Source organism: Neospora caninum, chromosome IV, assembly GCF_000208865.1.
Source record: "Neospora caninum Liverpool complete genome, chromosome IV".
Lineage (NCBI taxonomy): Eukaryota > Apicomplexa > Conoidasida > Eucoccidiorida > Sarcocystidae > Neospora > Neospora caninum.
The window spans coordinates 2047383-2064029 of record NC_018389.1 but is presented as its reverse complement, the minus strand read 5'-3'; the positions used below and the strand labels follow the sequence as shown (position 1 = coordinate 2064029).

Here is a 16647-nt window from a genome sequence, read left to right as displayed (position 1 = left end):
TCAGAATGTCTTTGTCGGAGGACTCATTAGGGGTTCGCAGGGTGCTTCTCCAATGTTTCTCGGCGCGAGATTCAGACACCAGTTGAATTAATACACGCAGAGAGCTACCTGCAGCAGACCGCGGATGTGACAGATGCGACTAGACGTCTGTCTCGCTTCCGCACCCCACGCAGCTGGCGTTTCTCTTTCCCCCTTTTCCGTTCTTCTCGTCCTGCCTCGCTTCACCTAGGCACGCTTCTATTCAACACGCTTCTCTTTCGCTTCCCGTATCGTTCGGGCTTGTTGCTCGCGCATGTCGGCCGACCTGCCCTAGGCGCAAGCCGTGACGCATGCGATGGAGGCAAAATCGTCCAGACAGGGAGAGAGGTTCTGTCCTTCCCAATCGGCAATCCCCCCCATCACACCAGCAGTCCACCGCGTACCACCGGATACCACAGAAAGACGACTTCTATCGGACAGTAGTCCAGTGGGAGCGGCACAGGCTATTCATCGTGAGCTGCCTTCCTGTCTGTATCTCATTTCTGGAGAATGTGACGTGCGTTATCCTGGTACTGTCGACCTTTAAGGCTTTAGGTTTTGCGGTCCACCGCAGCGGACACGAAACCAAGAACTAGTGTTTTACCAAAGAACCTCTTGAATAATCGAAAGCTTTACACCTTTCAGAATAAAGGCGGCCACATGGCAGTTCTTGCAGCGTTTTACAGCAAGGTGTCGAAATTGTTTCTTGCGCAACCACGCCAGTCGTGGCGACCGGTGTGCCCACCGTCCGATTTCACCAGAGGCGACGTGGTTCGCAACAGGTGGAAAAAAGGAAAAAACATACGCAAAAGACATGAACACAGGAAAACACGAGGAAGCGGGCGAACGAAAAGGGCGCCGGTAAAAAGAAGTGACAGTGATGTAGTGAAGAGGACCGACACCCCGGCAGGCGAGGAGGTAGACATCGGTGACCGCACATTTCCTAAAACGAATAGATGCTCTCACAGATCACTCTTCATAAGTTCTCGGTAGATCTACGATGTTTACCCCACCTCTACGTCCACTCACGACTGCCGCACCCCTTGTCAGGTATACGCGAGACGTTTCATCTTTAAGGTGGCTATCCGGTGCACTTTCTGCTGTCTGCGGAGAGCCAGGTCGCCCGTCCCCCCTCGTACGCAAAGCAAGAGGACGACCTTGTAACAGCAAACGTGTATTAGTCATCTAGACGTTTTGAGCTCTTTATACAGCTTCACATATCGGCCGGTTTCTGCCATTATCACACTAACAATATCAATGCACCCGCGAACAGACGGTTTATAAAAGGAGCGGTACGATATTGCGCGCTAGTGGAAACGGGTAACACACATTTTATACGCATATCCGCATCCCCGAAAACCTTGGAGAACTCTTTCCCTTTCTAACCTGTAGGAGAGGGGGGGGCCATTCTCCAGAGGTACGCAAACGACTGCATAAATGCCTTTCGACACACACGGCATAGAGAAATACGTAGGTGGCCAACACCCCCTCCACACACACATGCGGTGAGGCCGTACATTCTTCACACTTCATGTGCGTCCGTTGCTAGCCACAACACCTTCAAAGTCCCTCTCTCGGGGTGCCCGCTGTGCACCGCAATCTTCCCCTGCTACAATGCGCCACTCCAGGTCTTCAACGCCAACACGTCGTGCACTCCGCATTCCATGGTGTCCGCAAGCGCCTACCACACTATTGTTCGATGATACATTTACCCGAGACCCCAGACATCGTCAGTCTCGTCCTTCCATTTAACAAGGGATGCCTCGCTGTCTTCGCGATCGCGTTGAACTCAACTCAGCGAATTCTTTGTGGTGCTCACGTGTATCCGGCGCGTTGAAGGACCACACGATTACAACGCTCGTCCATCCCCATTCCCCTACAGTAGATTCAACTGCTGGCATTTGTTCATCCGTCACTTCTTACCGACGTTCGTTTACTGCTGTTTCACAACGGACACATTGCCACGGCGCGCCAACAGTTTATTTGGGCTTCGCGAAGACGCCGTGTTGGCCATCTCCGCATGATCTCGGGTCCTTTTTCCACTGAGTCTCCGCCCCCTTATTTCAACTTCCTGGTTCTCCTCCGCGAGCACCTGCGCCTACAGGATCGAATCCCACGCACTGCCACCGGCCACATTCTGTTCCTTCCTGCCACACAGCAACTGACCGCCGGCACCCATCTCTCTTCTTCCTGCACACAGAGCGCCGGAATCGCCTCCATGGCAACTACTTGCTGTTCCGGGATGGTAGTTTTTCCTGCGATTCTTCACCAGCGGCTATGCCTGCTCCATCAGCCTGCTGTTCCTCGACTTCTGGACATGTCCGTGGTGCTTCACCGCGTGCACGTACATGGGCCTCCGGACTTGCCAGAGACACGCGTTCATCACAAACGAGAGACCAGCCTCCTCGCCCGCGTCTGCGAAACTCAAACATCTGAGTGCCCTGTGGGATGTCTGCAGATGTCCGTTGCGGTGTTGCAACTGACTGGCAACAGCGACTGGACTGAAGCTGCGTTTGGCCGCAGCTTCATCTCGCCATGCATCCTGATCCTAAATCGAGTGCTCAATGGATGCCACAAACCACCTGTGGTCTCAAGTCACCCGACCCAGTTCCCCTTCTTCATTCACCGGACAGCCACGCCCATGCCGCTGCTCCATCAGTTTGCGGTGCCTCTCACCAGTCAACCTTTCGTGCTCCATTCCGTCCTTCTACAGCGGAAGCGAGGCGAGACAGCGACAGATCGCCGCTGCTTCCCAAGGAGCGCAGGCTCAAACCGCATGCGGATACACTGCGTTTCCCTTGTTGCCACCTCCCGTGTCTCGCCGGTCCTTGGATACACAGGCATGGCTCCTCAGCTGAGGTGATGCTGAGGCCCCTTCTCCGGCCCTGGGCTTTCGATTTTGCCTCATTACCAGGGATATTAGTCACTAGTGGCGAATATCTGCCACTCGAACTGCAGGTCCATGAGGTGTTCTTGCGCGAAGCTGATCACGGTCTCTGCATATTCCTTATCACGTCGAAGAGCTGCAGCCACTGCCTCCGTGCGGGCAAGGGCTTGACGTCGACGTTCAAGTTCGTCTTTGAGCTTCTGTACCTCGGGGGAATCACCTGGAACGTCTCGGGCGGTAAGATCATCCTCGGCTTGCTGGACATGCTCGGTGAAGAAAGCTACGGAAGCGGTGATGGGGTCGCCGAATTTGTGTAACCCAGCGATGAGCCCGTGTGCTGTGGCAATAGATGACTTGTACCAGGCGATAGCGTCGCTGATATCCGAGCCTGGAAGCTTGCGGCGTGACCCCAAACTCGTGGACGCATCTGCCTGGGCTGCCACCACCGTGGTAGCGAACAGATGTATAGTGCGCTTCAATTGGTGGCGCAAGTTTTTGATATCATCTGTACTCGGAGCTCGTGGTTCCGACGGCGAGCCGGTCACACCGGGGACAGCCGCTTCTTCCTCAGTGTCTTCTGTCTCCGATTCCTTTACAAGCTCGTCGAGCTCGCTCATGACTTGGTCCATCTTTTGCTCGAGCGGAGCGATCTGCTCCTCAATAACTCCGTCTCGCTGTCCCTGCTCCACTGTTTCCGCCAAAGAAGCAACTGCCTGCGCGAGGCGGCCGAGGTCAACGTTTTTCCTCATCGCCTCGTAACTAAGTTCGAGCTGACGCATAGTAGTAGTCAGCGAGTCCGACATTGTCCTCACCACAACATCTTGCCCGTGCTGCCTCGCTATTTCGATACGCGTCTGCAGTGCACCACTCGCGATTTCGAGCGAATACGCCGCGATACGGAACTTGCTCACGAACTCCCCACATCTCTTCGCCTGCTGCAACGCTGCCTCCCGGACATCTGCAATGCTAACATCCAGCATATCGTCATCGGGGTCTCCCGCTGCCTCGCTGGGCTCCTCACCACTAGGTTCCTCCTCTTCTTCTCGTTCACCGCGCTCTTCCTTCGTGCCGCTTTCTGCCTGTTCCGCTGCTTGCTCTCCACTCGGACCCTCCGCCGCATCCTCTTTCGGCTTCTCAGGTTCTGCCTGGGGAATCTGCTCAGGTCCAGCTGCCGGGTCAGCTGCCGCAGCAGGCGCCTCCTCCTCCGGCTTCTCAGGTTCTGCCTCGGGAATCTCCTCGGGTTCAGCTGCAGGATCAGCGGCCGCTGCAGGCGCCTCCTCCTCCAGCTTCTCAGGTTCTGCCTCGAGAATCTCCTCGGGTTCTGCTGCAGGGTCAGCGGCCACAGGAGGAACCTCCTCCTCCTCCGGCTTCTCAGGTTCTGCCTCGGGAATCTGCTCGGGTTCAGCTGCAGGATCAGCGGCCACAAGAGCAACCTCCTCCTCCGGCTTCTCAGGTTCTGCCTCGGGAATCTCCTCGAGTTCTGCTGCAGGATCAGCGGCCGCTGCAGGCGCCTCCTCCTCCAGCTTCTCAGGTTCTGCCTCGAGAATCTCCTCGAGTTCTGCTGCAGGGTCAGCGGCCGCTGCAGGCGCCTCCTCCACCTCCGGCTTCTCAGGTTCTGCCTCGGGAATCTGCTCGGGTTCAGCTGCAGGATCAGCGGCCACAAGAGCAACCTCCTCCTCCGGCTCCTCAGGTTCTGCCTCGGGAATCTGCTCGGGTTCAGCTGCAGGATCAGCGGCCACAAGAGCAACCTCCTCCTCCGGCTTCTCAGGTTCTGCCTCGAGAATCTCCTCGGGTTCAGCTGCCGGAGCAGCGGGCGCAGCAGGCGCCTCCTTCTCCTCCGGTTTCTTAGGCTCCTTCTCGCCAACCTGCTCGGGATCAGCGGCAGGGTCTGCGGCCTCAGCAGGCACCGGATCCGCCTGTTCCTCGCCTGCTGTTGGTGACGCTGGACGCTCTTCCCCTTGCTGTTGTCTCCGACGCGATGCCCGTCGAGCAGCTGCCAGCGAGAAGGCGAGAAGCCCAAGTGCAACAGCCGAGGCCACCGCTCCGACGCGCGGGGATAGCGCATATTCTCCCGCTAACATCGCCGAAAAGTCCCGGACTAAATGCTGCCAACCTCGCACTGCATCACCCGCACCTTCGGCCGGCACTTCCATTTGCCGCTCGACCGACGCGTCCGGTTGGAAGTCGACGGAGGCATCAGGATCAATGCCGTGCATGCTTTCTGGTTTTTTTAGGAGCCCCTGGAGTGCCGTCGGCGAAGACACCTTGTCAACCCCCAAGAGAGACGAACGCAGACCGTAGACGGCCGCCGCTACCAGCACTGCGGCCACGAGTGCAGCCTGCTTGCGACGCCGTCTGGATTCCTCGGTTTCTTGTGCGATTTCTGCGCTCTTTTTCTTGGTGGCAGCCGAGTCGAATTGCTCGGCACCAGCGCGGGCAGCGACCGTCTGGACATCTGCTTTCTGGGAGGCGGGCGTTTTCTTGGGCGTGACGTAGCCCATCATTCCAGCTGCTGCAAGGGCGGAAATGAGGACCGCAGGCAACACATACCGGCTTTTTGACGCCATACGCTGGGTGGACACGGTGTACGAGACACTCGATCCGCGGGAACTGCGACCCTGTTGCTGTACGGCAGCCAAGCCGCCCGCCTCGACCGCTGCCGCCGGGGACCCATCAATTGGGTCAAGACTGTCGGCGTCCCCGTTGTCCCGCCCATCCTGCTGAACTGAGACATCCAAATTGCCTTTTTCCGCCTCTCCATCGACGACTACTTCGCTGGCGAGACCAAACGTCAGGAAATACCGCCGCGTGGGAAGCGGCGCCGAAGAGAGAAGAGCGCACGCGCAGCAGGCGACCAGAAGAAGTCCAGCTCTGGACGCCAAAAGATGGCGGAAGTTTTCGCTTCCTCGACGCATCTCTTCAACTCTCAGAATACCAACCAATTAGGTCTTCGAGGCAAAGACATTGCCTGCGCACCGACTCGGACGTCGACTAACACCTGTAGGAGTCGACGGTACCGGGCATTCAAAGGGCCCCGGAGGAGGCGGAGGCTTTACTACCAACGAAGACGTTCGCGGCAGGCAGATAACCGCGAAATTGGAAAACAGACGAATTCGATCTCAAATATCGAGAACAGATGCCCCAGCAGAAGGAAAAGTGCCGAAAGGACCAATAATGAGCTGGATTCTCGATGCTCTAGGGGAACTGTTCAGGCTTTTCACCAATTGATCGTGCACCCGGGGAGAGGCGCGCCTCCGAATGCCGACACTCCGGCGCCTGCTCCCCGTCCCAAAGACACCGCACCTAAGCGGTGGGAGGAAGAACCATGCGCTCGTGTGGGACGCCAGGACGCCGGGACGCCGGCGACTGACGGGGATACACGCCACCCTGGGGACTCTCCGCTTTGTGGGATGAGTCCTTGTCTATCGTCCCTGCAAGCCGTTTCCCCCACGTACGCCACCACCGTGCATTCGGTGCTTTCCTTTGTTTGAAATCAACTCCAACATGTTCCCACAAGCAAATGCGCCCACGTTTTTTTCCTCGACACTGAGATCGCTTTCTGCGGGAGGGGAGAAGTACCGATTCTTTCAGGAAGCAGGGATACGTTTCTTTCGGCCTTGTCTGGCCGCGGGGTATTCTTCCGTGCACGGCGCTCGCGATCACGAGCCTATCTGTAGCGGAAAGGTAGAGCAGAGATGCGGGAAACTGGAAGACGACTCCGAGTTCGCCGGGTGCTTCCTCTCACGTAGATGGCATGTCGGGGGAGTGGGGAGTGCGGTTCCACTTCACAGAGCTTGGTCGTAGTTGCCTCGGCTCGGAAGGGGGACAAAAAAAATCGACCAAGCCACTGACGTGTCTCGGGTCTGCGCTCTTTGAGTAACGAAAACGATACAGTAACCACGCCGCTGAGATGGTTTTGAGACAAGTTCGTTCGGGAAGAGGAGAAATAACGGAGCAGGAGGAAAAGCTTGTCGGAGCACGTGGTATTGTGTGTCACACAGACACCAGGCACTTTCCTCCATTCACGTGCCCACGGAAGACACAGGACTCTCTGAAACGACGTAGACGACGACCTTTTGTGTTGCAGTGCGGAGGCATCGACTCGCCAGCCATCTGCTTGGATGTCTGACGACGATGACCCGACGACGAGCGTCTGTAGCGCTCTACCTCCTGCATATGTTCTCTTTGTGGGGACCGCCGCCTCTAGAACCGTTCCCTGTATTACCTGCCACGATCGTTGCGCTGGAGAACATGGTTACGTCCTCGACTGAATATGCCACAGAATCAAGCTGTTGATGAGGACACCTTCGCTTTACATAGGCTGCCTTCCGTAGATCCTCACTGCTGTGCTCCATTCCTCCGAACGACGGATCTGTAAACGGCGACGGCCGAGGAAAGTAGTTCAAACACGCACACGCACAGCTCGTGTATGCTAACAGCCTGCGCTCTTGGCAATCACCCTTTCCGCGAAACGATCCAGGCAGAGCAGTGAAGCAAACTGCGTGGAGCGGCGAGTGGAATGCATGCCTGTGTGATTCTGCATTTCAGTACTCTAGCGTATCTGCATAGGACGGGTATTTCGAATGCGCGCGGCTTCATGGCAGCCCTAGGTGATCTTCCATGTTTTTATTTTCCGTCACATCGTTATTCATGCTCTGACTGTTGCCCCGAGCAAATCCATCTGTCGGGCTCATCGCCACTTCTACCACGTTGCCCCTGGCCTTAAGGACACGCCACATCTTTCCTTTCGCCCAGATGTACCTGTTCTTTCTAATACCTAGAACTGAATCGTTAGTCGTGGGTACCGTCATATTATTTTCGTGAGTCTCTGGAAGACAGAAGCAAAACAGGAGAGAGGTGTGAGGCACGTACAGGACGCTGCAAGCGTCCTTCCTTCCTTTCGCAATGGGACGATTACCTTTGAGAAAAGAAATGAACCTTGATTGTCGCTGCTTTTCTTTCCAGGGGCGCGTTGCTTAGCGCCAAGCGAGAAACCTCTGCTTGAAATCTGTCCACTGGTGCTCTTCCTCGCTTGTTCTTGTCTACGTCTCTTCGTCGAGAGAAAGTGTTTCATTCAGTGCAAAACTCTCGCCCAACTCAGGAAAGAGGGCGTGGTCCCAGATCTACAATAGACAGTAACACGTTGCGGAGAGATTGCTTCTTTCCCCTCGCGAACCTCCGTTAGCCTCTCATCTCAACTAAATAAAAAGGGACGGAGAAAAGAAGCCAGGATACACCGCCGCTTGTTTCTCCTGGTTGTCCCAGGTGTCCGGGCACGTTTCTGCCCGGTCAAGGAGAGCGAAGAGTTAGATGTCCTTGTCTCGTCGATGTTTCTTCTGTTCTTCAGCGGCGTTTCGTTTCCGTTCGCAATCCCAAAGGAAAGAATGCAACAGTCGTTTTCCCCTTCCATGTCCCTGCTGGATCTTCGCTTGCATTCCACCTCTAGAGGGCAGGCAATGCTTGCCGTTTCTTGTGGCGCTTCAGGGACCCGCTTGTGCTTCGTCCCTCCAACTCGGCCAGCTGTTGTCTCCATGCGCTGTATGTTTTTCTTTCGTGGCATTTCCCTTTTCTGTAGGAAATATCCACCAGAGTTCCCTTGTCCTTTGTACCTGCACTTCTTGCTCCCCTCTCTGTGTCTCTCCTTTCGCGGCTCTCCTACATTCCCTGTCCTCCCCTGCTTTTTCCTGTCTGACTTCTCGTCGTCTGTCTTGCTCTTTCACTCACTTCCTTTGACTTCAGTGAACTAGCAGAACTCGCGAGAGAGTGAAGGACAGAGAGTGAAGTGAAGAAGGCACGAGAGAGAAAGGGGGGAGAAGGAAAGGAAGAGAAGAAAACTTTCCTTCTCTGCAGCAACCGAGGTCTGAACACAGAGGAAAGCCATTCCTGGACGGGAAGGAAACAGGAAGGTGGAAGACAGCATCAGTCTCCGTTTGTTGATCGGATCGTATGGTTTTCCTCTCCTGTTTGTCTTGTAGCCGTTTAGTCCTCTTTTCGCCGAAACAAGGCGTGGCGGTTGTCTCGGGAGATATGCCACACCCGATTGTTTGCCTCTCGTTGACTCTCTCTCTTCCTCGTCGTTCCGTTCTCGTCCTCGATATCATTGTCCCTCTACCTCTCGCCTCCTCTGTTTCTATTTCATTTTTCTCTCCTTCCGTTCCGTCCGCCTCTTCCGTGGCATCTGAGAGTCGCTGCAGGGTCGTGTGTTCGTAGCATTCCAGTCAGTTCGACCTGCGTCGCCTCGTGGTTCCCGATGTTTGGATTTGTTTGGGTCATTTGCTTCTCGTTTTCTCGCGCGTTGCCCACTTCCGTGGAAGGTGTAGGTTACGACGAGGGAGAGCGGACGCGACGCTTCCATCTTCCGAGGCGACTCCCGAGACGCTCTGGACTCGCCGTTACCGGTTCCTTTCCAATGGAAAACTACAGCCACTCTCTCCGAAGAAGGCAGGGACTCGGTACACCGTTCGATACCAACACATTTCCACAAGGTGGCATTCGTTTTCCGGTGCACACAAGTTTGTCTCTTTTTGCTTCCTTCCCCTATTTTCTTCACTTGGAGACATCGTCCTCATGATGGCATCGCCTCTGCCTTCGTCTCCCTTCCCCCACTCTGTTGACGAGCAGTCACCCTTTCACGTCTCTCTCTCTTCTCCTCCTCGTTCGTCTCCCCGTTCTTCTTCGTTTTGTTTTTCGCGGGTGCCTGATGTTTCTGTGTCTTCTTCCGCTTCGTCTCTTCCGTTCGGCGCAGGTTCTCCTGTGTCTTCCTTGAGGGTGAATGAGCCGCTTCTCCTGTCTTTACCGGCCTGGCTTTCTGGAGGTGCGAGGGAGAAGGCGACTTTGTTGTCGAAGCGGCGGCACGAGCAACCAGACGGGCAAGAAGCAACGCTTCGCCGACATCGGAGAAACACAAAAGCCTGGGCGGCCGAGTGTGAAAAGAAGAGGAGACGGCGACGGAAGGAGATGCTCCACGAGCTGGGCCTCGACGTCGAAGACGCGGGGCGAAGTCACGAGGAGGGAGCGACGAGCGAGAATAACATGCAGAATGAGAGAAGATAAGGAACGAGCATCTGGAAAGCTTCGGGATCCGAGAATAGACTTGGTAGAATCGTGTGAGGATGAGAACCAGGAGGAAGACGTGCTGATTCGTCTCGCGGCAGATCCAGTTGTCGGCGGGCGGAGGAAGAGGGGGCCGACGTGTGGTTCTTCTCTGTTCCCAGAGTCAGAGGCATACAGTTGTGATGGAGAGGGAGAAACCGAGGAGCGGTTCTCTATTCTTTCGATTCCCCGCTCTGTCGCTTCTCCTTTTGCTGGTTTCTGTGGGGGTGGAGATGCCGGAAGAGAAGGGGAAACGCATGCAGGGAATCGTGAAGCAGAAGGAGCTTACGAGGCAGCAGAAGGTGCCCGTCCGGCCTTGTCCCCCCCTCAGTCAAATGGAGAAGGATGGACCCGGAGTCCACCCGTCAGGCAGCTGTGGACGAGCGCTGCGTACGGAGTCGCGAGGAATTTCTCGTCAGAACCTCTGGAAGGGGATCTCGCCCCTGAGAGGTCGACGGGAACGCGCCCGAGGCGGGGCTGTGCAGAGAAGGGTGAAAGGAGACGCGCTCAGAGTTGTGGACACCGAGGAAACAAAACAGAGACCGGGCAGGTTGAAGCAGACAGTGTACATCTCTCCGCCCGAGCGGACATGTCTCCGTTGCTGCTCAATCCTCTTCACTTCTTACTGACGACAAGACCTCTCCAAGAGGCCGAGGCAGAGGAAGGGAAAGAAGAAGAGACGGTTGGGAACGGACGAAAGAAGAAGTGGGGAACGGAAGACAGACGTTGAGCCGTGGCGAAGCGGGGAAGGCTGCAGGTCGAAGACTTACTACCAGGAAGAGGTGAGCGATGACCAAATGGCGTCAGAGAGACAAGCTCGGAGCACCAGACGACTAAGAGAAGGAGACAGTTTACGGTAAGCAGAGCAAGAAACAACGGAGCCCATAGAGAAAGTGAAACAGACAGAGGGGCGAAAACGGTAAGGTGGATAGGGAGTGGAAGAAAACCCGTGAGAAAGAGAGGAGAGTGAAAGATAGGAGGGTGAAAGAGAGGAACAAGAGAGGAGCGACCACACGATGAGACAGAGAGGACGTAGAGGGAAAAGGGGGGGAAAGAGAGAAATCGAGGAGAGAAACGCTAAGCACATCGACTAAAGAAAAACGCGAGACAAGCCAACGGCTTGTGCTCGTCCCTACACTCGGCCGGACTGATCGTTATGTGAGTGAACGCATAGGGAGGATACATACAGATTCGTGTTGTCCTCCCCTTTCTCACTGTTCTCTCTCCAGCGGCACGCGATCGAGAGTCTCACGAAAGTTTCCATATCCCTTCTCTCATCTGCCTTCTCGATCGGAGACCGCCATCATGTCTTCCCAGTCAACTCAAGCTCCTCACAACTCGCCTAACGACTTTCCTCTGTCCCTCGGTTTCCCCTCTTGCAGACAGGTGCCCCAACCAGGCTCACTGGCGTGTTCTGTCGGCAGAGGAAGGACACGCACGAGAGGGCTGCTCGGCGCAAGTGGTGAACATTCTCCTCAACGCTGCACATGGCTTCGCGGGCGCTTTCTGTGGCCAGCAGAGTTTTCCAGTTGCTGTTCACACACAAGGTGCCCTTGGTACAGAAACGCCCAACTCAAAACACACACACAGACACTGCTGATACGCTGGTGGATGACGCGGAAGCGTCTTTGCCATATTTACTAGGGCGATGGGAGCGACGAACGAAATAGGAAATGCAGCATATTCCTTCGTCTAAGCGTTTGTTCGCATGTACCTTGAGAATACATATGTATACGAACGTGACACCAAGCGTGATGGCTACATGACTAGACCCAATACTGCGCGTAAGACGTGACTAATGTCCCAACTGCAAGCGCATATAATCATCGATTCACCTCGATATCTTTATGCATCTCTTGATCTTTTTTGTCTCATCCCGTCTATCAATCTACCTCTATCTGTCTACATGAATGCATATTTCTCTGTCTGCCACGCGTCACATGAAAAGGGAAGAGCTAAAGTTCCCACATACTTTGTTGAGTTTTCCCCTCTCTTGTTCAAACACGCACTAGGCGCGCTCACTACCAACATCGAGTTCCCGTGCATCGCCTTTTCCTCTTCCGGCTTTCGCAACGGGCGCTTTATCCTTTTGCGTATCCTGTGGCTGCTGCCCTTCTTTCCTTCAGAGGGTCAGACTCGCACAGCCTCACAGGGCAGACGGACGGGAGAGAGAAGCAAAGAAGACAGCTTCAGACCGACTCCGAGCTTTAAATGCCCGAATGCTGATTCGCCAACAATTTATGAGCCGACATGTAGTCAGTGGATGGGTTATTATTTGGGTATATAATATGCTCTTCTTGATTATTATAGGTGTGCTATTCCACAAACGACTTCCATCTGATATGATTCGCGTTGGCATCGTCAGGGTTTGCCTCGTTTCGTTGACAGCGAAGGAGCAGTCAGCCGCACGTCCGTGTGCTCCAAGGGCCGCGGTTTGCGTAGGTGGCGTGGCGCGTTCGACGCATTTATGCTGGAAGCAAAATTAGCATATCATCCTTTAGACGGTCCACGGAATGTGAGAGATGGGGGCTGCCTGCTGGGGTGCCGTTCCGTAGATTGCCTCAGAGCGTTGCACTCAAAACACAGAAAGATCGGAAAATGCAGTGGACATATCTACAATTGCGTTGGCGAGTGCGTTAATACATAAATGTGTAGATTCCGAGTTGTTGCGACGGGACTTCTCGGCGTCGAAATACACACGATACGAATCCTTTTTTATGTCTACGAAGGTGTTGCCTTTGTGAGGAAAGAAGGTGCGGAGATGGAGCAAAAGAGGTTCTCTAGTCCGCCTATTCACGGGCTGTTTTCTTTCCACTTTGTTTTGTTCGGCGGGTCGTCAGGGTCTCCAGTGCTTCCATCTTCGCAGGCGATGGAGCACAAGGAGAGAGACCAAACAGTGAAAAGGGCAGATGCATTCTGCGTGAAAGGACGAAGAAAAACCGAAACGTGCACACGAGTATATATATGTATATATGTATATATATATATATATATATATATATATATATATATGTAATATCATGTATGTTCGCACACGCATACGCAGAGAGGTAGCCTAGATTCGCGTGGAGAACATTGGTGAAAACCGCTCATTATTTTGTTTACAACTCTCAATGTTGTAGGTATGGACGCAGCGAAAAGCTTCATTCGGTGCGTTGAGAGTCATGAAGAAAAGTCGCTGCGTCAGTTCATTACCGCGCTTCTTCTTAGTTGAACGGCCTCAGAAGCCGACACACCAGCGCCTAGTGACAGCTGTCGGATCTTTTTCCGCAAATCCCACGATTTGCTTGGTCTTCATCTCGACAGTCAAACAGATGTTTCATTTGCCCTTTCTTTATCCTACCACACATTTAGGGGAGTCTCAGCTGACTACTTCGTTCGTTCTCCGCAAGAGTGTAAGAACAGAATTTCTCAGATGAGCAGCAATCGCTCTCCCCACATGGGGCCGACAGTTTTTCAGACAAAAAACTTAGAGGCAGTCAGCCGTAATAGGCGACGCGCGCACACGAAAATCAGAGAGCAGAGTTCCGCTAAATGGTGTGGCGTTCCAAACGGGCCCTCCGTCAGTTCTCCCACATCTGACTCTCTTTAAATGGGGTCTCGTGTAGTCTATTGCCTAGACGGTTGACCCGCTCCCCGCGGTGACATCCTGTCAGGAAGACAGATGAATTTCTCTGGCCCTTCAGCGACTACAGAGATTCCCTTTCTGCAAGGTACGCGGCGATCTCGATGTCCTGTGGGGCAGGATCAAGAAATGTCTTTGTCGGAGGATTCATTAGGGGTTCGCAGGGTGCTTCTCCAATGTTTCTCGGCGCGAGATTCAGACACCAGTTGAATTAATACACGCAGAGAGCTACCTGCAGCAGACCGCGGATGTGACAGATGCGACTAGACGTCTGTCCCGCTTCCGCACCCCACGCAGCTGGCGTTTCTCTTTCCCCCCCTTCCGTTCTTCTCGTCCTGCCTCGCTTCACCTAGGCACGCTTCTATTCAACACGCTTCTCTTTCTCTTCTCGTATCGTTCGGGCTTGTTGGTATCGCATGTCGGCCGATAGGCGCTAGGCGCAAGCCGTGACGCATGCGATGGAGGCAAAATCGTCCAGACAGGGAGAGAGGTTCTGTCCTTCCCAATCGGCAATCCCCCCATCACACTAGCAGTCCACCGCGTATCACCGGATACCACAGAAAGACGACTTCTATCGGACAGTAGTCCAGTGGGAGCGGCACAGGCTATTCATCGTGAGCTGCCTTCCTGTCTGTACCTCATTTCTGGAGAATGTGACGTGCGTTATCCTGGTACTGTCGGCCTTAAGGCTTTACAACAGGTTTTTCAATCCGCCATAACCGGGACAAAATCAACAAGCACTGTGTTGCAAAACAACCACTGGATCAACAAACGTTTCACTCTTTTTAGAACGAAAATGGCGATAGTGCAGATCCAGAAATTGTCTACAGGAAAGTGTGGGAACTTACGGCGGAACCACGCCCGTCGTGACGGCCGGCGCCCACGGTCCGGTTCCACCAAAGAGACGACGTGGTCGCAACAGGAGGAAAAGGAAAGACAACAGGCACAAGACATGAAAACAGGGAAACACGAGGAAGCATGCAACCAAAACGGGGGGGCGGTTTGACCCAGCAAAAAAGAACAATGATGGAAGGAAGAGGACGCACCCCCCTGGCTGTCGAGAGGGTACATCTCACTGAAAGTGTTCTTTGGGTAAACAAATGTTTTCGCATATCACTCCTACAAAGTTCCCATTGAACTCTATGCCGTTTACCACACTGATGCGACCACTCACGACTGCGACACGCCATCAGGTATACACAGTTCCACGATTCTTTTCAAGAAGGCTGTTCGGCGCATTCACTGCTTTCTGCGGAAAACCATGTCGCTCTTCCCACTTCGTGCAAAGAAAGCAGGACGCACTTGAAACAGCAGACATGTATCAGTCCTCGACATGGTTTAACCTCTTTATACAGCTTCACATTGGGCAACATCTGCCAATAGCAGAGCAGAATCAGGTTGCCCGCTAACAAAAAAGGCGTGTTTATTTACGAAGTGGTACGACATGACGCGCATTAGTTGAGACGACAAGCACACATTTATACACATATACGCATCCACGTATATCTTGGAGAGCTCTTGTTCCTCCCAAACTGTAGGCGAGGGACAGTCTCCACCGGTAAAGCAACTACATACATGTTTTGCGATACATATAGATGTACGTAGGGCTAACATCCGCCATACGCACATATAATAGGACCGTGGAAATGTCACTTGTCGTGTGCTTGCACCAATAGCCACAATACCTTCAAATTCCCTCTCTCGGTATGCGCGCCGTGCACCCGATATCTTCACCTGCTACTGTGGGCCTGACGAGGTTTTCACAGCCAATGACTCGTGCACTCCCCATTCCATGGTGTCCGCAAGGGCCTACCACACTATTGTTCGATGATACATTTACCCGAGACCCCAGACATCGTCAGTCTCGTCTTTCCATTTAACAAGGGATGCCTCGCTGTCTTCGCGATCGCGTTGAACTCAACTCAGCGAATTCTTTGTGGTGCCCACGTGTATCCGGCGCGTTGAAGGACCACACGATTACAACGCTCGTCCATCCCCATTCCCCTACAGTAGATTCAACTGCTGGCATTTGTTCATCTGTCACTTCTTACCGACGTTCGTTTACTGCTGTTTCACAACGGACACATTGCCACGGCGCGCCAACAGTTTATTTGGGCTTCGCGAAGACGCCGTGTTGGCCATCTCCGCATGATCTCGGGTCCTTTTTCCACTGAGTCTCCGCCCCCTTATTTCAACTTCCTGGTTCTCCTCCGCGAGCACCTGCGCCTACAGGATCGAACCCCACGCACTGCCAGCGGCCACATTCTGTTCCTTCCTGCCACACAGCAACTGACCGCCGGCACCCATCTCTCTTCTTCCTGCAAACAGAGCGCCGGAATCGCCTCCATGGCAACTACTTGCTGTTCCGGGATGGTAGTTTTTCCTGCGATTCTTCACCAGCGGCTATGCCTGCTCCATCAGCCTGCTGTTCCTCGACTTCTGGACATGTCCGTGGTGCTTCACCGCGTGCACGTACATGGGCCTCCGGACTTGCCAGAGACACGCGTTCATCACAAACGAGAGACCAGCCTCCTCGCCTGCGTCTGCGAAACTCAAACATCTGAGTGCCCTGTGGGATGTCTGCAGATGTCCGTTGCGGTGTTGCAACTGACTGGCAACAGCGACTGGACTGAAGCTGCGTTCGGCCGCAGCTTCATCTCGCCATGCATCCTGATCCTAAATCGAGTGCTCAATGGACGCCACAAACCACCTGTGGTCCCAGGTCACCCGACCCAATTCCCTTTTTCATTCACCGGACAGCCACGCCCATGCCGCTGCTCCATCAGTTTGCGGTGCCTCTCACCAGTCAACCTTTCGTGCTCCATTCCGTCCTTCTACAGCGGAAGCGAGGCGAGACAGCGACAGATCGCCGCTGCTTCCCAAGGAGCACAGGCTCAAACCGCATGCGGATACACTGCGTTTCCCTTGTTGCCACCTCCCGTCTCTCGCCGGTCCTTGGATACACAGGCATGGCTCCTCAGCTGAGGTGATGCTGAGGCCTCTTCTCCCACCCTGGTACGGCTTC

At 54.3% G+C, this 16647-nt stretch overlaps 1 protein-coding gene across 1 annotated transcript; it reads right to left on the bottom strand.

The window, feature by feature from the left end:
- Window positions 1–2937: 2937 nt before the first annotated feature.
- On the bottom strand, window positions 2938–5820 carry NCLIV_012020 (hypothetical protein; the record flags this gene model as incomplete). Its single annotated transcript, XM_003880719.1, has 1 exon — window positions 2938–5820. One exon carries the CDS (start codon window positions 5818–5820, stop codon window positions 2938–2940), a length of 2883 nt encoding a protein of 960 aa, XP_003880768.1.
- Window positions 5821–16647: the final 10827 nt, after the last annotated feature.